Below are 27,620 nucleotides of genomic sequence, written 5' to 3' on the forward strand. Positions count from 1 at the left end.
TTTAAGAACGTGTGAGGCATTTTGAAACCAAAAATATGAATATTAAGCACCTTCAACTTTATTTCCAGAGTGCAGCGAGTTGGTCTTGTCTGCACTTTTAATGTGTGTAGCAGTTCAGAAAGAACATATTTTTGTGTTTTCTTTGACTCTATGGCCGCGTTTCTGTGACAGAAATGTTGAGTTTTAAAAATTAGAGTTAAGGTAATCATTCAAACAGCAGAGGAGAGAAAAAATAGCTCTGGAAGATTTTTTCTCATCGAATGACGCCGCTGCAGTGCGCTGGAAAATTTGTGAATATCTAATTTTGCCTCATTTGTCGTGGGTTAACCGGTGAATTCGTGAGAACAGTCATCAGCTGCAGCAGATGATGCAGCTCAGCGCACTCTGTAGATGTTGTAGATGAAGGTCTGCCGAACAATTAAACACCTGCCAAACAAACGCGGCTCAGTTTGTCAGAGGAAAGTTTGCCTAATTTCATCTTGTACGGTGATGCATCCCTCAGCTGTGGAAGAAACAGTTGTTTGTGTGTGTATCTGCATGTGGCTGTACAAGTGAAGAAGAGAGTATTGCTGTGTGTTTGTGTGTGTGTGTGTGTGTGTGTGTGTGTGATCTTGTCTCAGCACCCTTCCATTTATCATCTCTGACATTTGGCTGTACTCCCCGTCTATCTGACCATCATCTGAGGAAAGCACATTTTTCCCATCAGAAATCCCGTTGTGACTTTTTGCGTTGGAGGGGTGTGTGTGTGTGTGTGTGTGTGTGTGATGGGTGGGGGGTGTGGGGAGGGGGTTGCTGATACTTCCTTTGGTGAGGCAGAGAGATACATAGATGTGAGCGAGCGCATCTTTTCTTGGCTCTGGTCCTCTGTCTGTGTGTGCGTGTGGGCACATGCGTTCGATCCATAGAGTAATTATGGATATGTCTTTTGCAAGAACACACACACACTTAACATGGATGTTATCTGGGTAGTGAGGGCTCCACTGATGCCCTGCCTCTTGAAAATACCCCCTTTCTTTGCTGCTGCCAGCCATGCAGCGGGTTATATTTAACCAGTTATCTCCTTTACATCCCCTCTTCATGCTCCACAGGGCTATCGCAACAACACTGCTGCCACCATCTCACTTTATTTTTATTTTTATTTTAAGCCTTGTGACAGGAGGCGGAGATAACAGATGCAAAGCCAAGTTGTGAGTGGCGTACCCCCCTTTCTCCTTCTCTATTTCTGCTCTCTTCAACAAAAAGACTGCCCCCTCATCTTTCCATCTCTCCTTCCTCTTGTTTTTCTTTTACTTTGCTTGTCTGAGTCTTTATCTTTATCATTTCTCTGGCCTTTTATCTCGCCTCCCACCCCTCCTCTCGCTCTCTCTCGTGGTATTTCTCTTGACTTCTCAGAGAGGGTTTCCTGCTAGAAGCTTCCTCTTGTTGGCAGCGGAGAGGCAGATTTACAGTAGGCAGCCGGAGATCACACAGATGTACGACACCGTGGGATTCTCTCATGTGGAACGGTGGCATATTGAATTCTTTTAATGCCTTGTTTGGTGACTATTTACTGTGCACATCCTCGTCACACTTGACCCTCGGTTACAACAGGCACGTGCAGATTTACTGTCAATTCAGGTTAAAAAAGAGCAACGTTTGGACAGAAGCTTTCTGTATGTTTAGAAACCTAAAAATCATAGCTGATCTTCGCCTCTGTGACAGACTAATCCAAGTAGGCCACTCACGGTTTCATGACGTGCTTTTAATTCAGCAAAAACAAACAGGTTGCTAGAGAAAAGCAGCATATATCTCACACGAGAAATCGTCAGTGTTGAGAAAAAGTGCAGGTTAGGAAACATTTTTAAACCGGTGACAGCACAGAAGCTCCTGAAATCCAATCTGGGAGCAATCAGCTGTGTTGGGAGGAGAAAAGAGTATAGTTGTTAGACGGATCAGACCATTAAGATGATTTACATCCTTTAATTAACTTGGGGGGAAAAAAATCAACACCCCGATGGTAATTATAGAAGAAATGTGTGAGAAAAAGAGCATTTAGAAGTGTTTCCTTTGCTTATAGGATAATAAGAGAGTCATGTCTCAGGGCAAACTGCAGATAAGAACCAAGGCAAGAGAAATGATCAGATCACTGAGGTAACTCTTCTCTTATTTGGCAAAAAGAAGCATCTGATAAGCGTTACTTTTACGAAGTAAACTTTCAATTTTACTGATCACAGCTAAAGATTAAATCTCTGAACACCCACCACGTCACCAGTAATCGTCTATGATTGAGCATTTTCAGAGACCATGAGCCGTCTCAAACTTCAGGGGTTAACAGAACCGTGTTTGTAGATGGGTTACCGATGACTCGGGTTCATCAAGTCTTCATCGGTGACAACTCTAACCCCAGACTGCCAACACTTGGGATAAAAACCAGACTTTTACCCTCTATTTGCTACAATCTGATGTCACACAGAGTTTATACTCGGGATTAAAAAATGGCTAATGTCCACGCATTACACATGCAACCCTACCATGGTAAGTGCTATAAAAGTTCAGTCTATGTGTAAAATGTCTTCTTGGGTTTCATTTTACCGGTAAGAATAGTCTAAATCATATAAATCAAAGCACAGTTGTTGTCTTTGCACAAAAAAGGAGGGAAAATATTAAATTTCACTGCCTGTCCAAGTACTGTTTACCTCTGCACATGTGCAAACAGACCTCAAAACCTCATTTTTTCTAAAATATGTTTAAATGATAAAAGCCTGATGATTGTAGTTACCGTTACGTCAGTTGTTCAGTGAGTCCAGTTAGCAGAGGTGAAGCCTAGCCTAGCTCTGCCAATCAAAGCAGACACTTTAAGACTTTTAAAGCAGGGGTGGGGAACTCCAGGCCTCGAGGGAGGGCCGGTGTCCTGCAGGTTTTAGATCTCACCCTGGGTCAACACACCTGAATCAAATGATTAGTTCATTACCAGGCCTCTGGAGAACTTCAAGACATGTTAAGGAGGTCGTTTAGCCATTTAAATCAGCTGTGATGGATCAAGGACACATCTAAAACCTGCAGGACACCGGCCCTCGAGGCCTGGAGTTCCCCACCCCTGATTTCAAATGTAACAATAAAAATGAAAAAAATCGCCCACCACAGAGTTGTTATGAAGGGGTACAGGCTGTTTTTTAACTAGCTGTGGAGTTTGTGGAGCTAACCTACAGTTTTTTCATTTCTACATCAGCTTAATTCTTCAGCAGGAAAGGTTGCTGCTTTGTCTCTATTTTAATTAAATACTTTTGACTCACTTTGCTTCTTCTGCCCTCTATCTTCAGAAAACACCAAAATAATGCCGAGTTATGGGTCACACATAAATCTGACAACTTTTAAGGTCCTGAAATATTTGAAACCAGTTTGACTCGTTCAGGAAAAGCATTGAAAGCCCATGTAGATTAGAAGAAGACGCTTCAACTGTGTGCTGGAAGTTGCTGTAATAGTTGAAGGTCATGCCTGCAGATGTCTTGAGAGTAGTTTCACCTAAATGCATCATTTATAAATGACATCATTTCCACACAGACACAAAGCCTCCCCTGAGCAGTTTTCATTGCACTCTGTCATGTTTTTGTCTCTGTTGTGTCGCTGTTTTCCCTCCCTCCCAGAGTGTGTTTAGTCTCATATTAACAGAAACATCTGTGTGTGTCTCTTGTGTTCAGTCCTTCTGTGCAACTGTTCCTCCAGTGAAGCGTGCAGTGATATTCGGGGTTAGAGTCAAAGCTCGACGAAGACTCCGATGACGAAAAGGCGAATAGAAGAGTGAAGAAAATCGAGGCGTCTTTAAGCGTTTTAATAATAAACCGCTGTCTCTTACAATGTTAACAACATGGTGTGCAGAGCTGGTTCATGTCAGAAGACGACGCGGCGTTTGGGGTCACTCAGACTGGAAGGGCGAGCGAGGGAGGACCACATCGGTCTCTTTCCTCCTGCATACCATTATAATCTCGAATCTGCCTCCCATCTCCAGTTGAGATCGAGATGTCATGTGGACACACAAGCAGTCACACAAACACGCACACACATTGGCAGTGAAACTGACCACTAATCACTCTAAAAGTTAAATCAAAACAAATGCACGATCACTGCTTTTCTCACATGCGCACACTTTGCTGTTGAGGCTGTGCATGAACCTGCTTCTGATGTCTCCTGCAGTTTTCAGCTCCTGCCGTTAGCCAGCTCTAACCGCACTTTGCACGAATAGGCAGACACCAGGAACTGAGTGGGCAATTTCTTTAAAAAATTGGCAAAAGTGAAGCTTTTCAGGTTTCTGGATGTAATTTAAAGACAGGAAAAGACTCACATCCTCATGGAAATGTAGAATTCATTTTCAGATATTATTTCCTGCAAAGCCCAAGATGACCAGTTCTTGTATGTCGGACCGGCGATAAAAGCACGTGATCTTTTCACTGTTCTGTCCACAGGCAGCAGAGCTAGGATGTAGCATCTAATCTTTGGATCAGCCGCCCTTATTGCATGAGCTCTGTGGTTTCTGTTACATGTGTACTGAAAACTCGACCTTTTCGCCTTGTTTTACATACTTACACATAGATACACAACTTTCAGAAACTAAAAGTGCCTAACATTTTGCTGTTTTCTCTTAAATGCATTTCCATTTGGATGTTCACAAAGGGTCAAAGACAATGTTTAAAAAAGAGCTGGACATTAACCCCAGCCCTAGATAAGTCACTGACAATGTCACTGTCACTGACCAGAGAGATTAAATTGTGTCCCTTATTTAATCAGAAAAGAAAGGCAGCTTTTCAGCCTGCCCTGCTCCCTCTTCGGAGTGTTTTTGGATACGAGACAGAGGCGTATCGCGCCTGTACCGTGCTGTTTGAGTCCTGCTTGTCTGTGGATTACAGGAGTATATGAATGAGTCCCGTCTGTAATTCTCCACAGTGCATCCACGTATGCGTCTCACTACCACGATGAGTACATGGATGACCTTTCACTGAAAAAACTGTGTGTGTGTAGATGTGTGGGTGAAAATTCTCACGCGTTTACTCAAGGCCAAGTGTCTTTATATCAGCGGAGAGGAGCAGAGATATGGAAAGAAACACTGTCTCTGATATGATTTGAGGATAGAGCGATGATGGGTAGACTTCACATACTGTATGACCTTGTGTAGGCACGTGTGTGTTTGTGTGTACGCGTCTAGAGAAACCAGTTAGCACTTCCTGACCTTCGGTTGTCCACTCTGAGAAACCTTCTGGCCGCTCTGTAACTCTTTTTTTCGGGTGAGGAAAGTGCACGAGTGCCTTTGAATGTATCAGCCTTGTGTTCCCGCTCCACTCGCTGGCCTTGCCTGGCTGTTGGGTTTGGGGAGGTAAAGGAGGAGGGAGGGGGTGTTGGTTGTAGATAGGAGGGGATTCAATAAGTAGTTGAATCAACCCCTCCTCCCCCTGTGGATCGTAGGACGGTGGGAAAGTTCAAATCTGCTGCTATTTTCTATCTTTTATCAGCCAGGCTTATCGGCTGGCTTTCTCGTCTGCATGCCTGGCTTCAATAGTCCAGGGTCTCAGCTCCGGCTTCATGGTAACTGCTTTCTAACTCCTTTTCTTCAGACTCCTCCTTTTTGAAATGCCACCTGTTTTTACTCCCTTTTTCCTCTCTACATTTTATCATCAGAGCATGAAAAGACAAAGAATATATGTATACACATGTAACTCATGTATACCAATGCAGATTTTTGAGAGTAAATCTTCAGACACCCACACCTGCTGATATTCTTACTATCAGTTGTGAATTAAAAGGGAAAATGATGAGGGCACTGTTTGTTAACTCTCCACTCGTGTGTTGAGTGTGTGTCTGTTCAGCCATTTTGGCTGAAGGAAACAAATCCCTGATGCTACACGTGCTGCAGACAGCACAGAGGGAGTCAGAAACAGCGGTTTGGAGCCGCTCTGCTGGACAAAATATGTAATGACACCATTTTTCTGCTTTAGGCCCTGTTTAAGTAAAACAAACATCTCTCTTTTTCACTCACATCCCTGTGCATGGATGGGATTTGTTACATAGTAACTCTTCAGCCCCGTTCCCTGATAGCAGACTAGAAAAAATATATTTCTATAAGTAAAATCTTTGGAAAGTAATGAAAGTAATCCTTCCTGGCATTTTGTTTTGATTATTTGCTGCCTAAAAATATCAGCTAATCCATAAAAGCTAGTCGCTGTCTGGTTTTAAGACACTTGTGGCTTTTGTTACTCTTTGTGGTTTGGGGGTCACCGCTCACAGTGAAGTGAATCTTAGTCTGACTCAACATGAAGCAGAGCTGCAATTATTCTGCAAACAGAAGCCTGTTTAAGCGTTTACATGATTTCAGTGATGCGTCGAGTTGGCAGGTTTGTGGCAGTCATCTGAAAGCATTTTTGTAATTTTTTTTTTTTACTTTTTATGGTCGTGGACTAAAGATCCAAGTCTCACGGGGACTAGCAGATGAAAAAGTGAACCCTATTTTGTCCTCAGAGTGAAATGTTTCATTAGCTCATTAGGCTGATAGCTGTTGCCTGGTGCTGTTGTTTCCTCAGCTAACATGTGGAGCATGGTTCAACCAGTTGGTACACACGCTCACTTTTCATTAACTTTTAAAAGGAATGCACCGCTTGCTTTGGCTGCATTTAAGCTGCAGACTGAGGTTCCTGTGCGATGCATGTGGGAGTGAGGCGTCCTTGAGGAAAATGAAACAGTCTGTCAGGGTGAGTGCGTCTGAAGTGCTGCCAGAGAAGAAACGGTTGTGAAACAGAATGCCAAAGGGAGGACTTGATCCAACACATCATGCGGTGTCTCAACAGCACGTGTGGTGTACGAAGCGTCTCTGGCGTACGGCTGCAAAAAACAAGCTTATAAAACTTTTAGCTCACTGAGACAGATCTGCCTGCTGCGCGGCGTGCAGTCTTCACTCCAAAATACGGCGTTTTGGGGAACATACCTCCCCACGTTAAAGTGTGTGCAAAATGCAGCCAAAATGGCAGCAAGCTGAGCAAAAGCAACAACGAGGCAGGCGCGCTGTTCAGAGAAGGCGAGAGGTGACTTTGTATTAGTCACACCAACCTGATAGGATCTTTCTGTCAAAGGTGATGAAATCTGCTGAAATGCAACATCTCCAAAATGTTATCGCACAATCTCAGTCATGTAGTTCAGTTTTAACTCGCTGCTGTTGAAACGCTGTGTGCTGCTTCGTTCCTCGATGGTGCAGCGACCTGCTGGGATTAACTGACGCTGTTTTGTTTTTCTTAAACTGACCCAGGATCAAACATTTATTCTCTCCTATAGGGGTGCAGTTGTACTCACAATTCACACACAGCAAAGAAAGCAAAGTGTGAATTAATTGGCCATAATTGTTACTGTGACCTGCTGCAGACGGTCAAAAAGAAGATATAATTAAAGAGCAGAAATGTGCAGGGAGAAATCCCTGATGCAAGCATGTTAGTGTTGCATAAAAGTAGTTATAGCAGGAGTGCAACATAGAGAAAAGCTTGTTGGAGGGTAATTTTTGGGACAAGTCGCTGATTTTATTTCATTTCTCTGGTTTAAACATGAAGTTTTTGACCTGTTGACCACTGAAATGGACATTTTGGCTCTCTTGTATAAATAGAAGTCCGGTCTAGCCTCGAACAAGTGTTACAAAGTTCTCACACTTTTAATTAGTGAAAGTGCACAAACTGCTGCTGCCCTTTGCTCTGCACTTCAGTCGGGGACACAGGAGAGGTGTTCACAGGATGCTTCCTCACTAGCTGGGCTAAAATAATTATTTGCACCTCCTCAGACAGAAATCCCACCATTTTTGATTTCAGGCATGACTCCATCACCAGGAGAGAATATCTAGTGGCAGCCACCCTCAGCCACCACAACCAGCTGCTTGTTCGACACACGTGGAAGTTTCTGTTGTGGTGTAACTACACTTTTAACGTCTGCTGCTTTTTGGATACCATGAAGGGACCGCGTTCTGCCCTGAATCCTCTGAGAACCAATCGGCAAGCATTAACAGAACCCTAATGGGCCACATCAGCTTAGCTTTTTTGTCTCCAAGCAGGTGTAAATAATAATTTAGCTGTAAATCATTCTTTTAGCTTCTGTTCATAGAGGACTGACTCAGTTCTGCTGCGCCCCCTGCTGAACTGAAGCCAGTTTCTCAACAATGGGATTAATAGGAAAAGGGGACGGCTCTCCCAGATCAGCTCTGGCTCTGTTCCGCTCTCTGTAGTTCCCGATGAGTGTGAAAAATGAAACTTTCCAGAATTGTGTTGTCTCCGGGTTTGAGCTGATGGACACAGACAGTGCAGGCATGGCAGGGAGTATAGGGACGCTGATGAGAGCAGCATCTGACCCGTTCGGTTAACAGATCCTTAGCGAGGCTGCTCTCCTTGCCTCAGAGCCCTGTGATAAAGGTGTGTGTCTACTCCACTGTATGTGTGAGCGTGTACAGTAGCAGTAACACGGCGGGGCTGCTATCAGGTCTGAAGCAACACGGTGTTCCAACATGTAACGCAGCAGCAGGGAGATTTATTTCAGCGAGCTCGGCCCACTGAATAGTCCTCCTGAGAGGCTCCGGACTATCAGATAGGCCTGCTGTGAAGGGGCTACTGATCTCCTCCTCCAGGGCTAGTTTTTCTCTCTGGGGGGCATGAAGAATACCCCGCCGCCGGGCCATCCATCAAGGCCGCGAGTCGCTGTGGCTGTCTGTGCCACTGTGGGGGCGGTGTTGTGTGCTATCTCTCCACCTGCCCACATCGTGGCCAAAGCAAGTATCTCCTCCTCAGAGGAGGAGGAAAACTAATTGTTGGCTCCGGCTTGGTGTCGAGCCTCTCAGTCCGTTTCCATTACACTCCATCAGTCTGTCCACTGCTTTCTGTCTTCTCTGTCTCTGCACCATGGTTCAGACGGTGTCCCACCCCGCCATCTCCCCAGGACCTTTATCGGGGAGACGGCTTTGCTCATTAAGGAGTTAATTTTCTCCCTCCTATCTCTGATTAGTATAGTCAACCTAAAGCACTGTGAATTCTTTAAATTTTCTTCCTTGTTATCAAAAAAGGGAGAGGGAGAGAAAAAAAAAAGATGGGAATGGGGGATATTTAATCGTTTAAGTAGTCTTCCTCGGGAACTAGATTTCTCTCTCTCCCTCCTGTCCCCCTCCTCTTCCCACCAATGTAAAGAAATCTTTGCTGAAAGCCGGCCCAGCTCAGTAATTCAGTTTTTAAAGCATGAGGATGGAGGAGGTGGTGGAGGGGGGTGGTTGCGGTGGCGGGAGAGTGAGGGAAGAGAGAAGGAGAGAGGGAAAAAAAACGACTTGATGAAATTCCGCTATCAGCTCCGAACCAATATGCAAAATATCTCGCTGGAAATCAAATAGCTATTATGTTTTCATTTCCACGTCGGCGTATTTGCTTAATGAAGAGGAGACAGATCAGACCGGCAGAGAGAGTCTGCAGGAGCCGATAACCGCCAACGGCTCCCAGCTATCCGCACAGAGTGACGCTCCCAGTCACTCCGCTTTTTCACCGGGAAGGAAGAAAAAAAAAGGAAAGGGGGTGGAGGGGAGGGAGAGAGAGACAGAGGGAAGGTGATGGAGTGCAAGGAATGGAGAGAGCGCAAGTGATATCGAAAGGGGACGGAGAAGAAGAAAGAGAGGTGGCGGCGGCGGCGGTGGGGGTGGCGGGGATGAGAGATAATGACAGAAAGAGAAGAGGAAGTGAGAATATAAAGGAGAGACTGCAGGTTGAGATGAGTGATGAGAGAAGAGATGGAGAGAATTTGAGTTTCACAGAGAGGCTGAGGAAACAGGCTCTCAGAAAAAACCCTTTTTTCACACTGTAGCATGTTTCTTCATGAGTGTTTAGGCCTTTGATGTTCGCTATCGTGCCGGGTTCACCTCACCGCCACTGCAGCGTCATCATCAGCCTTCCAGTACACCGTGTGCCTGACTGATGGCCGCGATGGGCGTTTCCTACCTTTCTTTTCTTTTCTTTATAATTTCATCTATGGTTCTACAATAAACTTGAGCCTTACATGAGTTGATACTTTGGTGATATTTGCAGAAAATGTAAAGAATGAACTTAAACTTCCACAAACTGCTGTTGCAGTGTTACTGATAATGGACTGTTGAGGACACGGCATCGCGTCAGAGTTTCTCTTCCATCCTGTTCATGTTTTAAGCTAAATGCAATGAAAGAAGATTTGGAAATTAAAATCTCAGCAAAGGAGTGAAAGTCAGTGTGTGCTGAAGTCTCAGACGGTCAATACACAACTCAGATTCATAAACCATAACTGTGAGCGTGCTCAACCTGCCGAGTCAAATGGTTATGATAAAGATATAAAGCAGCACTATGATGAAACATACTGAGCATTGATTAACTGTTTGATTTGTGAGAAGGTTTCTATCAGTCACATTTTGAAACTGACTGTTCTGACTCATCATGCAGGTCTCACTGAAAACAGAAATACCAACTCGTTTCAGAGCATTTAGGACACGGGGGCTCTGCAGACCTGCAGGACTGTCAGCCCATGCACCGCTGTGGTCTTTTATACCCCCCCTCCCACATGCCTTTAAGTGTGGAGATGATCAATAAGTCACCAGAGTTTCAGTTTCTATTGCTTTGCTTGAGTTTGTCGTAAGCGGGCACATCAACAGACAGTGCTGCTCAGCTCTGATGCTAAAAGCTGAGGAGTACGAGCTGATTTTTATTGAAGCTGAACACGACGGATCGAAACGGCGGCCTGCGCGGACACTTCCTCCCGCGGCGCGAGCACTGATGGCGGGGACGGTGGCCTTGGAGGAGCGATAAGAGCCCACGCAGCGTCGAGGAGAGTGTTTAAAGTGCAAAGTTGATTAAAAGTATTTCCTCTGTGGTGGGTAATTCTCTTTGCCCTGATCAATAAGTGGCTCCTCTCCAGTGCGCGACTCTGTGTCAGGTACCTCAGGTTCGCCCTCTCTCTCTGAAGAGGGAGCTCACACATCCTCCTTCCCATTCTCTCCTCCTTTTCTTTCTCTAAATATCCTCTTTTAATGTTTCTCTTCACAAGTCTGTGATTTTGTGATACAAGCGCGCCTCTCTCCCTCTCCTTCTCTTGCTTTCAGCTCTAATGTATTTTTTGTGCGGCGGGTTATTAGCGTGAGAGCGGCGAGGCTTTCGTCTGTTTAATCAGCTTGTTGAGCATGCAGGTTTGATGTGTGTTGTCTCTGTGTTTAATCAGCGAGCTGCTCGCTGCAGGTTTGATGTGGACGGAGAGTTAATAAAGCAGTATCTTTGGCGCCTTCATCAGCTGCAGCACTTTGTTCTGCCTCTCCTCGCGCCTCCGAGACAGACAGCTGCGGTCTCCGTGAGGGAGCTTAAGTAGTCCTGTAGCGCCGCGTCAGTGCCGGTCCCATCTCGATGGGCGATTGGATCGCTCCTCTGTCAAATTGGGGTTGTTACTGTAATTCGGGACCTTTGCAGTGCCATCCCAATATGAAGCTTGGTTCATCTTTTGAAATATGTCCAAACAAAAAATTTCTCACAGTAGAAAAGCAGAAGTTTGTGGTTGAAAGCAACCTGAACGATTTCTCTTTATAGAGTGCTGTTAATCATTTATTGCATAAATACCTGTGAGTGCTGAGTGAAATGTGACCATAGCATCTAGCAAAACTATTTATCAGCTTGCTCAGTTATCATGTGATCAGATAGTCCCTAATCTAATCTCTGACTTTTCTTTTTTACTTTTTGTTAAGACTCAGACACCAAGGCATCGAGAGGTTTGTCATAGTCTGCTGATAGTTTCTTTTTTGTGGAAAAGATACATATTCCTAGAAATAATTAGCTAACTTCTATGGTTCTGTTCATACAATACGCTGTAAATAAGTCCCAGTTTTTCGTCTCTTACCTGCACAAATCATAGTTTGACTGCTGATTATTGATAGATTTGTCGATACAAAGTTTGATGATATCCTTTGGAATTCAAATACTGATAATGTATTAATAGTAAAGTTTTATTATTATTTCCAGTATTTCTGTGATAATATTGTTACCTGGTATGTGTTTGACCATGACAATCATTAACAATCTGATATCATGCCAGCTGCAGTCACTCAGTTTCAGCAGTCTCTGTTCAGAAATTTGCTGAAAGTTGGGACTCCTTGTGTTGATGCTATGATTCATTCATTTCAAAAAGTGCAGTGAAAACGCACCAGACAACTTGGTGGAACTGAACGGGCCAATCACAGTACTTTTATGCTGCAACCATCCCACATTTCTAGTGACGTGCATGTCAGTTTACGCCATAGATCACGGTGTAGGGTTTACAAAGGTTTTGCAGGTGTAATGTAGCGAGGCATAGAGGGAGATTAGGTTGAGCTGGCTGGCTCTTCAGTGGTTTCTTATGAACGCCTTTGACCTCGGTTGCACTCGTGGTTTCATTCATTTCTGCCTGCTCCGTACACAACTGCTACAAGTTTTAGAAACAAGGGTATTCATCAGTCTTTGCCAAGTGTTGAACCAAAACTCATAACACTGATCATTTAATCCAGAGCTGTTGGGGTTTGTCAGGGGAGGCTGGTGTACGAGGAACAACTTCCAGTCAGACACACACTGAGGAATTCATCAAAAAGCACTTTCAACATTTCGGGGAAAGTTTCGAGTTTTACTGGCCGGAGAGCCTCAAGTTTAAAAATGTGAACAAATGCAAGCTTCAGGGTTTTTTTTTTCTTTTTTTTTGGTCCTTCTTTAGCTCACAGCCCAGAAAAATGATGTGGCGCTGCTGGATAAGTCTCAGCTTAATTGATGTCTCTCCTACAGAGATACACATTTGGGTTATGTCTTTTTATTATTTCTTCATCTCGTGAATGAGTTCAGTCCAATTTTCTTGGATATCACGCCGTAACAATTAAAGGCTTTAACTTTAAAACTGGCAAATGAAGTAGAATGTGGTGCACTTATCACAAGACGCCCCGCTATCCTTTCTGCCAACTATCCGAGACAGGAAGAGAAGGGGACAGGGCGAATATTTCTCCTTGGATAAAAGCGGGGAGAAAGTGGAGCTGAAACTTTTTCCGCACCATTTGATGTCTGAAAGCAGTGATGCAGCGATTGATTCATTAAACCAGAGCCGTAATGAGGAAAGAAATCATAATTCAAACTTACATTTTAAACAGGAAATATAATTGGAATTTTATACAGAGGAGTCCCTTTGTACAATTATGATTAAAGGAAAATTAATTGTATGAAAATGTCCTTATAGATACTGAAAATTAGATCTAGCAAAGCTCCAGCGACACGGACCTAATTCTAAAAATATTGTGTACAGGATCGATCGCTTTTTTTCCCCTTGTCTTTCTCCTCTTTTTTTAAAAAACATTTTTTATGAAGGTCCAAATCTAGCTGTGTTAATTTTATCTGAAATTAGAGTGAACCATGCAGGCGTGGAAGTTGAAATTAGCCTAAAGATGTTTCATTTACAAAGACAGAAACACTTTGTCAGCCGGCGATTGTTTCCCAGCATTATCTCTGCCTGCTTTTAATTGCTTTGGTGAGTGAAATTAACAGAATTAGAAAAATTGCCTCTCCCTTTTTCTACAAGCTTCTTTATTCACGGGTATTGTTGTGTGCTTTGTATAGATTATAGACTCCTTTTGTTACAGTATTGTAAATATATACGCCCCCAGTCACGGCTTTAGCTCCGAAACAATCCCTCTTGCTCGTTCGACACAACCTAATGAAAATTAATTTACAACCTGTCTGGATTGAGGGAGAAATGAAAGCGGGGGGAAAAAAATCCTGGATTTTTTTCTCTTGGTATTAATGTCAGGCTGATTTAGTTATTCAGAACCAATGTGCCCACCCTCCTTGACTTTCCAGGACATCGTCGTTATGCACGCGAGCTGTTTTCTCCCCTGGCGTTCGGCGGCATCTTAACCATTTCTGCCTCACTCTGCCGCTCGTAATCCTCTTAAAAGAAACGCTCACCCCCAGTTAATAATTCTGTCGTGGCTACCTCTCGGGGACTGAGAATGAAGCGTGTCATCGGATGCAGACGAGCATTTCTGACACTCACGGTTGAATGTGAGCATATTTCGGGGTTTGGAGCTCTTAACGTGCTGTTCAATCGTTCATCTTATAGTCAGAATATTATTAATGAAGCAATTTTAAAAAAAAGTCACATTAAATCCATATTAACTCACTTCATTTTTGGATGTAATCTTCAAACGGGCTAAAATAGATCAAAAGTACTGTATAATTACTGTGGTCAGCAGGGATTATGAAACTGTAATTGATACAGATCAGCCCTGCACTAATCACTCTTTTAGCTGCAATTTTAGGTATACTGTAATTTGGCTTTAAGGTCCCCCTTGGCTTCTTGGCTATTAATCTTCTGGATTAGACCGTTCAGCGTGTCCAATTCTTGAAACCGTTTTTCAATGAGTCCAGTAAGTGGGGCTGGGGGGGCATATCTCTGTGTTTAGGGTATTTTCTTCCTTCCTGTCTACATACATCCATACAACCGTACGGAGCCTGTTAAACCTCATTTTAATTTCCACTTCTCCTGCCACTCTCGAGGCCCTCGGGAAGGCGATGAAAGCCTCGGGGTGGTGTTATTGTGTGACTGCAGACACTCTCCTGAGTGGTGTATTTTACAGACACACTTCAGGGCTTCTGTCACGCTTTGGCCAGCGAGGTAGGGGGTCACAGATCCAGTCTGAAGGAGTTCCACTGAAAAATCGACCCATTTTGTTCTGCAGAGTAAGAAAAGCGTTCCTGGAAATAATTTTTGTCTATTCTGCTCATGTCCAGTACCATATTTTTTACTTTTAGACCATATTTTGTACTGAGTAACTCGTCTGTCTGATACTCGTTGCTTTAGCTCCTCCCACTTTAATGTGGCACTGTTTCAGTCTTTTAATTGGCTGCAGAGCTCAGCGCCAGTTAATTAGTTTCTATTACTTTTATTCATCTTATTTGAGTCCAACCAGCATATTTAAGCAGATGTTGTAGATTAGACTCACATTAGACTGCTACCCTTACACTCTATGGACACATTCAGTTGTTGATTAGCCCTCTCCTCTTCCCCACAGGTTCTCTTGGGGATCTCGATGGCGGCGAGGAAAACACACCGGACAACCTGAGCCTATCAGGAGAGGAGGGCGGAGCCTCCGACCCGGACGATTCTGCAGAAGGCGACAGCTCCAGTCCGCCTCCGTACACACCATTGTACAACGAAGGTGAGAAGAAGAGCGAAACATTGAGCTCTAACAGAGGATAGTAGTACCGACATTGGTTTGTAATAAAAAAGAAGGTCAGTCTCAGACTTCCTGAGAGAACGACTGTGTTCTCTGTATGTATAATATACAGTCATGAAGACGGGCTGCATACACTTGTATTTAGTGTGGTAACCATTAGGGCTGGGCGATATATCGAGTTTTTTAAAAATATCGATATATTTTCATACGAGATATAAGATGTGACAATATCGTTTATATCGATATAGTCTATGTTATGTTATAATTATACTTGTGGAGCCGCAGGTATACCTCTCTTTCGTCCACTTTTGTCTCTACGCAACGTTACTCGGCCTCACCTCTCCTTCACTGAACACAACTCCCCCCTCCCCCTTAGCTTCACCTGCAGGCAATGACAAGATGAAAGCGGAATATCTCCGTTAGCGAGTTACCGTGCGTGGGGCTGGACGGCGTCAACGTGTTAGCGAGCTAACCGCGCTAGCGAGCTAACCGCGCTAACCACATGCAGCCAGGAGGGGCTGCACGGCCTAAAATCCTTTCATTTTCTCAAAAATCGACAGTGCGCCTTATGTATGAATTCTGGTTGTGCTTACTGACCGCGAACCGATTTTATGTGGTACACAGCGCTCAGCAATCTGTCAAAAAATGTTTTAATATGACTTTGCTAAGCTACGGAGCTGCACCACTTGATGGATTGTCGGAGGATTACGGCTACCGAGGAGGAGCCTCGCGGAGTGATACGTACTGTGTGTGTATAAGGACCTGTTCAGAGACGTGGTGCAGCTGTGAAATCTGTCTCTTTGTTATTATGCTCAGCGTCTATTAGTTTACATTTTGACTGCACAATTGTGAGCTTTTTGTTATGCACAAAAACAACATTGTTTTCTTTTATTTATGGACCATGATTATTTAATAAATGCTGATAATTTATTTTTGAGTAATTTCTTCATGTACATCTACGCTGTATGTAAATAAAAGTGCCCGTGTGACATCTGGGACACAGTGTGACTAGGAACTCTCTTTTTGTTCTTAACTTATGGCTTTTAAAAAAAAAATCGAGATATATATCTTATATCGCCATCCAGCTAAAAAATATCGAGATATGAATTTTGGGTCATATCGCCCAGCCCTAGTAACCATGCACTTTTCAGTTGGTTTTCCCTTTTTTGCAAGGTCTAATTTCCAGTTTCCTTCATTTAAAATGTGAAAAAGAAAAACGAGCAGCAGCAATTAGTCTGAAACGTTTGATTTTTAAGTGATCTCTCTTTAAAACCAGCAGATGTTCATGCCCAGTGAAACAAAGAGCTCGGGACAAGTGACAAACTAGCATCGCTGCAAATGCAGTTAAGCCATTAGGACAGCTAATGTGTTACAAAAGTCTGTTTCGTGACAGGTAACCTACAAATGTACATGAATTATATTTGGAGAGCCATGCAGAGCTGCAGGCTGTGGTTCACGTGGACTTGTTTTACGTGCATAAAGATGGCGTTTGAAGACATTCGTTCTCAGCACTGACTCACACGCATCTGTTGTTTCTGCAGGTTGTTCACATGATGGAGTAATTATATCTTTTTTCAGTATAACATTAAAAAAAGCTGCTGAATCCCAATTTTCATTTGATACATTGTATTAAAGAGATATTAAAAACTTAAGATCTACTTTCTATATTTTGATTCTAACCACATGTCTGTACCATAAATATGTGTCTAGCTTTAAAAATGTTCCCTTAGTTAGCCAAAGACCTTCATGCATTAACACAGGGGTGTCAAACATGAGGCCCTGGGGTCAGCATCGGCCTGGCAAAGACTCCAATAGGTAGTACTGTTACAAAAAATCCTGCCCTGGACATGACTGCAAAACGTAGAAGTGTATTATTCAAGAGATTTGTCTGTCGTACACACACAGGGTTTTTCCACAGATGGTACAAAGATAATCTGCTGTAGAACTTTCTGCCAGCAGATCAGCTCTGCACACAAAACACGTCATCGGCCTTAGCAAAGGCTGTAAAAAAATCTGTGTTCTCACTCATTTTTAAAATATTTATATCACATTTTCCGCAATATCAGTGGCACACTTACAACATCCGTCAACAGTGAGCACCTCTTGAAGTAAAATAATTCAGATATGCAGTTTACTGGCAGTTATTAGTGGTTATTAGCAGATTAATCTCTTCATCAAGCCGTTCTTTAATCGACTGACGTCTACCTGTTATCTGTCTGCAGACGTCACCCAGAGACAATGCAAAAACTCTGCGGCACCATTTGGAGGTTGCAGCTTTCCACACACGTGTCACTCTTTTATCTCTAATATGGATAACAGATAAAAAAAAAGAAGAAGAAGAATTCTGTTGGCTTCAGTGAGTCCGCCCCTGTCGTGCACCTCTTATCCCGAGCCTACCCCCCACCCCCGCCGTGTGATAGCAGAGTTTTTCAGTCATATTCTTTTGACTTATTCGAGATTTCACCAGCTGTGTTTTTTTAATCTCAAAAATTCCTGCTCTTGTGAAATTTTGGGGGCTGCGAGTGATAAGCGTCTGCTGGTTGGCTCGGTTTGATAAACCCATGGAAATTCTGTCAGGTGCTAATCGAGACGAGATTAGAGATTAGCTCCAAGACTGTGTGTGTGTGTGTTTGAGTTGAGGGGTGGGTTATGTGTGTAATAGATTGTATAAGACGAAGATGAGGGAAGTCAGGCATACTGCACATGTGAGGAAGTTTGTCTGTCCATGGCAACCTTGCTTTGTGTACTTGTTTCTCAGTTTTTTTGTGTGTTTTTTAACCCCTGCTTGCACACACACACACACCTTCCCTCTCCATCACACTGTTGATTTACTCCTCTCTCTCTTCTCTGGGGTTCCTCAGTTGCCCAGCGCTGCCATTATCAGTTCTCTGTAAATCAGCCATGTTTGACGAACCTGCTCTTTCAACCTGGGATCAATACCAGGTCGTTATCTGGCCAGCGCTGGCTAATAAAGGCAGGGCCTCTTATCCACCATCTGGAAGAGAGAGCGAGAGAGACACACACACACAGACACACACACACTGGCGATAACCGCCCTGATAACTTTAGCAAGAAAAACACATTCTAGCAGTAACAGGACCGAGCACTCTGTTCTCTCCATAACACCCCGTCTTTTCAACCTGACAGCCAGAGCCAGTAATATTAATGCTGATACAAAGAAGTGCTGCACACAGACACACACTTGAGCATCTGTTTGGTACATTTCTCTCTGTTGTGGTGATATTTTTTTTCCCTTTCCCTCCTCTCTCTTCTCAGAATTGCTCTACAGTTGCAGCGACCCACAGAAACGAGCAAAGTTCCTTTTTTCATAACAAGGCAATCATTTTTATACATCACAGGAAGCCCGATAACATCCACTTCTGGGCTGATAAGGAAGTAATGTTACCTCCTTTTGACCTCTAATTGTCATGCCCTCATTTGAGCCAATCAGAAGGATTTTTGTAAACTGTTTTTTTCTTCTCTTCTTTTCATCAGAATCTGATTAGCGGTGATAGAGAAAAGTGTGTGTGATGCATAAACGGACGTAACTGAGGCGGCGCTCTCCGCTGGTTTCATTTCAAGGAACGGCTCGGGGCGTTGACAAAAACTAACTTTCAAAGGATTAAAAATATTTTAACATAAAGATAAAGTTGATTGATGCATGTCAAACAGACAGAAAGGAAACAAGCATGTAATTGTCACTTTTTGTGTTTTCACATACTTCCTCCTTTCCTTTCTTGTTTTATTTTGAAGGGAAGTTCTGCACTTCCTGCTGTTGTCTTTTTTCTCCTTCTTTCCTGATCGTCTCACCTGTTTTGTTTATTGTTTTTTTCGTTACGCTTGTATTTCCGCTTCCGTTTGAAGCAGCTTTGGGAGTTTTTCTGGATTACTGAGTTTTTAGCAGTGTTTCTGTTTTGACACACAAATCTTTACATCATGAGGATGTGCTGCTTCCCAGCTTCACCTCCCTGTGGATGGATGGACGTGGATGACTACAGTGTTTACGTTTAGTTGAAAAGACATGAGAGGACCGCTGATAGCACTTAGCTTTTAACACACTGCTTCATGCATTGTGCTTCCACTCCAGGACTTTTATCTATTTATTTTTAATGTATCATAAACATTTGAATTGATTTAAAATGTTCTGAGGGACAAATTTAGTCTAGGTTACTTCTGATTGGATCACGTCCAAACTCCTCCCACCTTTCTACACAACTTGTCTCTCCAGAATATTTTCATCTTTCATCATATTTTCATTCACATTGGTTTTTATTTAGTTATTGTCTTGTTTTTGTTGAGGGGGGAAAAAGTCGCTGACAAAAATGATGACAAATAGTTTTGATCAAAGATATTAACACTGTTTAGAAGGATTGAGAAAATTAAATCTAAGCTCGAGGAACAACAACACACTTTCAAGAGTAGCCCACGTTACCATCTGCGGTGCATGTCTTTGACACTGCCCCCTGGTGTGGACCGTTTTTTAGGTATCCCCTGCTGCAACCTTAATGCTGTCTGTAGGAGATTAGCTTCAGCTTGAAGCATGTGTAAATAAGTTGCTCTTTATGTGGGAACTTCCTATTTTTGTCTCTGTACGTGCATTATCGATCGTCTTCGGAGGAGTGCTGGCGTGCAGCAGCTCTGTGGATCCAGTGTGTTAAGTGACGGACGGCTGCAGCTGCTGCTTTCTCAGGACACTTTCATTCCTTCCACCAACACGGAGACTGTCTGAGTGCATTAGTTGGACCTTAAACACGAGGGGAGGATGTGTCAATAAACAGGCGACACCATTATAATTATGGCTGTTGTAACTATCAGGCAGAAGCGAGACAGAAGACTGTAGAAGTTAGGAGGCGAGGGATTGTTGGGTGACTTTGCCCTGCAGGTGTGACAGAGGAAGTTCAGCTTATCAGATTGATGGAGACTGTCTCGCTGTTGGGGGGGAGAGAGGTGGGAGGGGAGGTAGGGGGGGTGAGGGGAAGAGAGAGTGGGGGGGGGGGTTGGCAGAAAAGTGTCTGTCGACTCCTCCTGATACCTGCCTCCCTGTCTGAGATGATATGGGAGATAATATTGATAATATTAAACGCAATAACTGTGTCTCCAGCTCCCCTCCCTCGCTTCAGCCCCTGCAGGATAAAATCAATGTGCCATTCAATGTGATTTATAGCTGAAAATAATGGCACTGTTTAGGCGGGGGTGTGAGTGGGGGAGGGGGACGCGGCGTGTGTGTGTGTGTGTGTGTGTGTACAGTATGTCTTGGCTGAGTGTTTGCGTGTGGATATGGTTGAAAGGTGGACGTGACGTGAAACTGGATGTGCATCCTGTGTGTGTGTGGATTTATTTGACGGTGCACATCCACCCAGCCTCTCAACTGTTACATTAATAATGGCGGTGTGTGAGGGCATCACGTGGTCACGAGGCGTTTATGGCTGGTATCGATCGGGTGCTATCGCTGTTTATCGGAGCGGGAATGCAAGGGTAAACACGGCCTTTGTGCAGACAGCTGAGGCGTTATCGGGGTGGAGGGTGAAGACGGGGCGGGATTTGGGGAAGGGGAAAGAGATAGGAAAGGAGAGGACAGAATGAGGAAGAGAAAAGGAGCTGTGAGGACGACGATTCAAAACGTGCAGTCGTGGGGAAGCTTCATTAAAGCTTTGTGCTCTTCCAGTTAATTCACACTGGGAGAAGTTGAACTAAAGCAAAAGCAGAACTTGGGAGGATTTTGTGTTTGTTAACCAAAGCTGATCAGAAAATGTCTTTGAAATAAAAAGAGAGACTCATTCATGGTACACTGACCTTTTTCTCCCCCGTCCCTGCTTATGGTTTGTAAATTCATGCACACGCAGAATCAAATACATTTTTAAAATTGTAAAGTGTTCAAAATACTCTAAGTTTATTTCAGCATTAAAAATAGAAGTAAGAGCCACTTGGTGAGGTGTGTTCCAGTACCCACTTGTTCACAAGTCATACAGAAACCAGACCAGTAAGAAAAAACCCAGAGTGGGGGGTTTGCCACAAGCAGGATTACTCAGTGGGCTCGGTCACTTTGGAACTATTATCAAACCAATTTCCCTGAACATGCGTTAATAAATGTAAATAATCTACACTTATGACTAATCGATGCATAATCTCTTCGTGAGAATATTTTAGTTTTACAAATTCAGAATCATTCGTTTCTTTCATGTTCTAGAAAGACTGGCCAGCTTCAATCACTTTGCATATCATCGTGAATGAGCGGGGCTCTCTCCTTCATATCATATGTCACAAAAAAGCGAACAGGTGCTTTGCAATGAATTTAAACTGAACTGAATATTGAGATGTTTGCGATCTGGTTCCATGCAGTCAGCTTTTGAGTCACTCTAACCCTTGGCCTGATGATGGTGTAAGAGCAGAGAGCAAGAAGAGAAAGATCTTCAGGTCAGATAGTCTGAAGAGCTGTGATGTAACTATTAATCTAATCTAACTAATCATGAGTCCCGTTAAGAAGAAGGGACAGAGCGGCCCGATGAACTGCCCGATACTGGCTGCACAGGCAAAGTTCAGGGTTCACATATCTCTGGATAAACACACACACATGCAGATACTCATATTGAAGCATGCACACACACACACCACCTGCAGAAGCGCACATCTTTGATCAGTGAGCAGGAGGCTGTGTAATCAGCTTGATCAATGGCAGGGATATCAGCAGTGATTACAGGAACACAGCCAGCCTCAGTCTCTGCTGAGGGTGACAGGCCTGCGGGAGGAGATGGAAAGATAGAGGAGGAAAAGAGGAGTACATAAGACGGAGACCCACCTACATTCAGTGAAAGAGAAGTGGAGGGAAGGGTGGATGAGGAGGAAATGGAAAGCTGCTGGGAGAAGATTTGGGAGAGCGAGAAAAGTAGCAGCGATGAAGGTGAAGATGTTGAGTCTTTGATTCTCCTGAGTTGTAATGAAAATCAAAGGGTCCATCTCTGCATGGCGAGGGGTTGTGTTACACGGCGAGGGAGGCCTTTGATCAGCAGACGGGAACGACGGCTTCCAGACACACACTCACATACGTACACACACACAGGTTTCAGTCAGGGTGTTTGTTTTAATCGCTAGTTTTTCTGTTGTGTATCTAGAGCCCAGAACGCAGGACTCGGGAGGAGGCCCGGATGATAAAGACGTGGAAGGGGAGGAGCCTGCATCGACGCACAGCGGAGCAGAGGAGGAAGAGGAAAGGGAGGAAGAGCAGGAGGTTTTACATTGGAGGGGTCCAGGTCAGTACACATGCAAGATTTCCATCACTGAGTTGCAACAGAGCTGTGAACTCTTGGTCTGACGAGTCCCGTTGTTTTTCTTCAGTTAGATAAACATCGCGGGAGGTTTCAACAAATCATATCGCTCAAAAAAAATCTTATTTGCTTCAGAAATGACAGTAACTGCTCGTGCAAAAAGGCTGTCGGGAACGGGCTTTTCACAGTTATTCTTCGCTTTCAAATTCAGTCACGCTAATGTGCAATAAATTAAACGAGCCTTTTTCACAGAAAGCGTTTTGATATGTAACAGGATTCGGTGGTGCACAGCAATGGCTGCTGTTTCCTACGATGACAGTAACATTATGAATCATTAATTCAATTTGGAGGAAAACCCACCTGACACCAGAGACCGGCCAGTGCTAACAAAGCTTTATAGGGAGAAAAATAAACCAGTATAATCAACATATTCCTCAGAGCTCAGCTGGTAATCAGCTGGCCTGTTATCGCAGTAATGTTAGCTGTTTCCCCCAACTGTCTTTTACATATTAAACACAATAAAGAAGGTTAGCATATGTGTGAGTCCATTTTACTCACACTAGTTTCTGTCATTCTGTCTGTCACGAGTGTGTGTGTGTGTTAATATACAGCAAAACTTTCCCAATGAGTAGTAAGTTATCTGAAACCACAGTTGGACAGATGTGACCCCGAACATCTGTAATCCTGCTGAGTTACAGCTGACTAACACGGACCTTAAAGACGTTTCAGAAACAGGAACAATTCTTTGTTTCAAAATAACACATAGAAAGATCAGAACAGGCCAACAGTGACCGGAGGTGTCAGTCTCACACCTACAGATACTGTAAATGTGTGTCTGTAGTTGGTTCAAAATTAGTCTGGGGTGCTTTTTATTCCATCGATTGACAGTGACATCACGTCTGCAACACTAAAGTGAGGAAATCCGAAGTTGTTGTGGACTTTTTTGAAAAGCTGCAACACCACAAGCGTCCCCGCTAACTCACTTCTGGAAGCTGTATGTTTGTCAGTGCTTGTAAGGTTAGACAGATGAAGTGATCGTCACTGCTCTTGAATTTATTTTATGGTCATTTACGATGGCATTGGTTCATAGTCAGTCAGAAACAGTTTCATAGAGATCAAAATGAATGTAATTCGATGGCTTTCTAATAGGGCAGGGCACATAGAGGTGTGGTCGTTTTTGCCTGTTGGTAGGTGGACAACATGATGATGTCATAATATCTGTACCTGTGAGCTCAGTTTGGCTGCTCCTGATCGTGCAGGAGGAGTTTGTGGGCAGATATTATAGTAAGATATTACAGCGTGGTGCAAAAACACTCTGGTTTGGTCTTTATGGACATTTCCTCCTTAATACCAGCTGTGCAGTCGGTGAATTCTTTTCTTACTCACCAGCTTGGATTTTAATAAAGATTAAAGTTGGCTTTAAAAGCACGGCTGCTTTGATTGGCCAGTCCCAGTGACCTCCAACGTCATACTGAGAAACTCCAACCAACTAACCATCATTTGAGCTCTTCACGTGTTCATGAGTGGATCGGCCAAACTCTGTATGCGTTCAGACGTTCTTTAGTCACTTGTCGCAAGGCTCTTTCAGGGTCCATTGTGTTGTTCTGCAGGGGAGATGTGGATGTGACAGGCTGGGGGAAAATTTATTCAAGTCGTAGCAAAAACACACACACACGGCTAAGAGAAGATAACAAGTAAATCGCCATAATTTTATTATTTATTTCCCCTCTTATCGAGGTTTGTTTGGTTATTTATTTCTCTCTGTCCGTTGTCTTCAATGAGTTAAACAATGCAAGAAGATTACCACACTATCTCGCATTATTTCCTTTTCAAGCTGCACACGTTTTATGTACGTTTGTGCATGTAGTGCCGAGTGTGTGTTTACGGGTGTGTTTGTGTGTGCGTTTTAATTCCTCTGCTGGGGAAGAGAGGATGTGTTCATTATCGTCCTGTCCCAGCCTTGTCCCTTTAACAGTAATTGGAGCGATATTAATTGCAGCGTGGTGGCTGGTTGATGGTAGCACCATGATGCTGCACTGATACGGCCCTTCTTTCTTTCTTTCTTCTTTTTTTCTCTCTTCCTCTCCTCCTCACAAACTAACTGCCGGGTGAGTAAGACGGGGGAGGGAGGGGGTGAGGAGGAGGGGTTGGGTGAGAGAGTAAGGGAGAGAGATAGCCCCTCTATCAGCTCCGGAGCAGGCGCTGTCTTTATCAGGAGCACGATTGGCAAAAAGGAAACTTTGACCGGTCTGAATTTTTCTCTTATCGTCAAGCCCCCCTCCCCTCCCCCTTCCTCCTCCTCCTCCTCTCCACCTCCCCTTCCTCCCTCCCTCCATCCATCCACCTTCCCTTCCTATGGTCTCTCCATCACCACTAGTCCCTCCCTCCTCTCCATTCTCCACCTCCTGGGGAGCGTGCATCTCTCACTCTTTTCCCTCCATCTTTTCATTGTTTCTTCTTCTTCTTTGTCTTGCATGTCACGGCCGGACTGGAGTCGCTGTCAAGCACCGCTCCTGTTCGTATGAAACATTCGTCATGTATGGGACATGGGATGCTGAGAAGAGATGTGTGCATGGAAATCAACAGGGGTTTGGGCATTCCACTTGTTCCTCCCAGTTTTACCTTTTAGACATTCCTGGAACCGGAAGCTTTTAATCTGACACTTTAGCTGCTTTAGGCCGTTGGTCCGGTTGTGTCGCTGAGCATAAGATTATTTCTACATAAAATGGGTATTTATGAAATTTTAAATTGGCTCATGTCGTAATGCAAATAAAAAAATGAGTCACTTTTGCAAATATGAGGTATTTGGCACAGACCTGTGAAGTCGATCCTAAAGACGTTTGGTTTGCAGCGCTGTGATGATTCTTCAGCAGAGCTGTGAAGTCTTTAAACCTTCTCTCTGTGGATAAGAACACCTGTTAGCATTGAGTAACATGCTATCTTACACTTTACACTTTGGGAACTTACAAACTTGTAACCATTTTCTTACTTTTCTAAAAGTTCATCTAGAAACAATCAACAGCATCGATCAGTCGTTGGCATTCTGAAGGCAGAGCTAAGAAATGTATGATTGTTACTCAGAAATTTAGGCAGTTGCAAATGTTTTTATCACGCCTAATCTCCAAATCATTTGTGAGACTGGATTATCGACTGTTTTGTAAAACATATTGTGCCAAACACTCATTTTACACATCAAATCACATTACAGGACCTGGAAAGAGGGCTGTACCCTTTAAAACAGACACACACACACACACACTTTGACATAATGCTTTTCCCTTACCCTAACCATTAAAAATGAATGCCTAATCCTAACCCTAATCCTAACCATAACCTAATTGTAACCCTGACACTAAAACCACATTTTGTGGGGACTGGGATTTTGCCCCCATAAGGGCTGTTGGTCCCCACAAGCATAGTAAACTTCCAATTTTTGGTCTCCACAAAGATATGTAAACACGCACACAGAAACTTTTCTGTTCTGTCATTTGTCCTTCCTGTCAGCTGACCTCTGACCCCTTCCAGTTTTTCTTTATGTCCTTTTTTGTCCCACAACATTGTGATCCTGCTCTTATCTCAGTTCAGAGTGGGCCTCGTCCTTATAGCTCCACCTATAGCGCCCTGCACATACACCGCAGTAAGTTATATATCAGTGCCAGTCTGTTACGTGTAAGCTCTATGCAGTCTTGTGTTTAATTTCATTGAATATTAATCTGCTAATTATATTTGGAAGCTAAAAAAAGATGAATTCTTCTTGTCTGAAATACAGTAATTCCTAGATATGAAATTTTTAATTTCCCTTTTCGCACACATTCTGTGAACTAAACCTTGGGATAATAATCTCTTAATTTATTCAAACATTTTATTCAAATCAGTCTTTGTTGCGGTCATTACTATTGTTCCCACAGACCGATATTAACATAAAAACAGAGAAAACAACAACAGAAGATTTCCATTCATCCTCCGTGCCTGCTTAGAGATAATACAGTTCATTACTGGACACAACATTTTTCACTCCACATATTTGACACAGTCTTCTCGGTGTGTAATGACTTGTTTATATGTCAATCTGAATAAATTCCTTAGTCATAGATGATAGTCGAGCCGCTTCTTTTTGTGTTTCGCTCTTTTCATTTTTAGCTGTTTTTGCCAACAGCGGCTATCAAACCGTTGGCTTTGTGGCTTCTATTGATATGAAGAAAAAAAATTAAAGAGATGATAACTGGGAATGGATTAGAGGCTTCAGCAATTTGCCATTTCTTTTCGTCTTAAAACAATCAAGATGATGTCTCTGTGTGTGTGTGTGTGTGTGTGTGTGTGTGTGTGTGTGTGTGTGTGTGTGTGTGTCCTCAACCATTTTGATGAGGGTGGTGGTGGCATGGTGTCTAGGAGAAGTCTAGGTGGGAGCTGCTTCCTATCAGGGATGGTATGATATGCTAAAGCCGCCTTTTTAATCTACAGTGTGTCCAAACTGCATGATATGCAAAATAAATTATGAAGAGAAGAAAAAACTATCATTTGAGTGACCTTGCAGGCTGGAGGGTTTGATATTTTCTCCCTCACTGCTTAAAATTCTTGATATGCAAATGGATGTCACAGTAATCCCTTGTCATTCGCTGGCTGGCTGGTGTTCCCCACATGCCATGCTGTATATAAACCCATTGTCACTGGGCAAGGGGAGCATATTGCAAAAGTTTGATGTGCTATATATCCGTGATGATGGACGAAATAAATGAACTTTAAATGTCTTTCCTGTCATAGAAACATCATGCCAGGATCCTCCGTGTACCCGCTGGTGCCCAATAAACCGAGTGACTGAGCTGAGTCTTCCTAATACAAAGTTAATTAACAAATCAATTATTGAGAGAAAACTCATTTCAGCTATTGTGAAAGTCAACTCATTGTTTTAGTTGAGTTTATTAAAAAAACACCTAACTGGCTAAATGGCAGAATAATAAATTAGAAAATACATTTTTGTATCTTGAAGCGTTTTCTCCCTACGGTCAGGTTGCCATCGGTCTTCAGCTGCAGCAAACAATCAGCTCATTGCTTTGATTGTTTTCTGAATTAAATGCTTCATCTGTAAAAGGCCAGAAAATGTGAGTCATAGTTTAACAAGGCTCCAAAATACTTGG

General features: G+C 43.3%; 1 protein-coding gene across 1 annotated transcript in view; it reads left to right on the plus strand.

The window, feature by feature from the left end:
* The window catches only part of zfpm1 (zinc finger protein, FOG family member 1), a 103,646-nt gene that overhangs the window by 28,964 nt on the left and 47,062 nt on the right, over positions 1 to 27,620 (plus strand). Inside the window, exons 2-3 of the mRNA XM_026172501.1 lie at positions 15,059 to 15,205; positions 22,333 to 22,470. Of these exons, the coding sequence (XP_026028286.1) occupies positions 15,059 to 15,205; positions 22,333 to 22,470 (285 nt within the window). The remainder of the gene's footprint in view (positions 1 to 15,058; positions 15,206 to 22,332; positions 22,471 to 27,620) is intronic.

Source organism: Astatotilapia calliptera, chromosome 7 (assembly GCF_900246225.1).
Source record: "Astatotilapia calliptera chromosome 7, fAstCal1.2, whole genome shotgun sequence".
In the NCBI taxonomy this organism is placed as follows: domain Eukaryota; kingdom Metazoa; phylum Chordata; class Actinopteri; order Cichliformes; family Cichlidae; genus Astatotilapia; species Astatotilapia calliptera.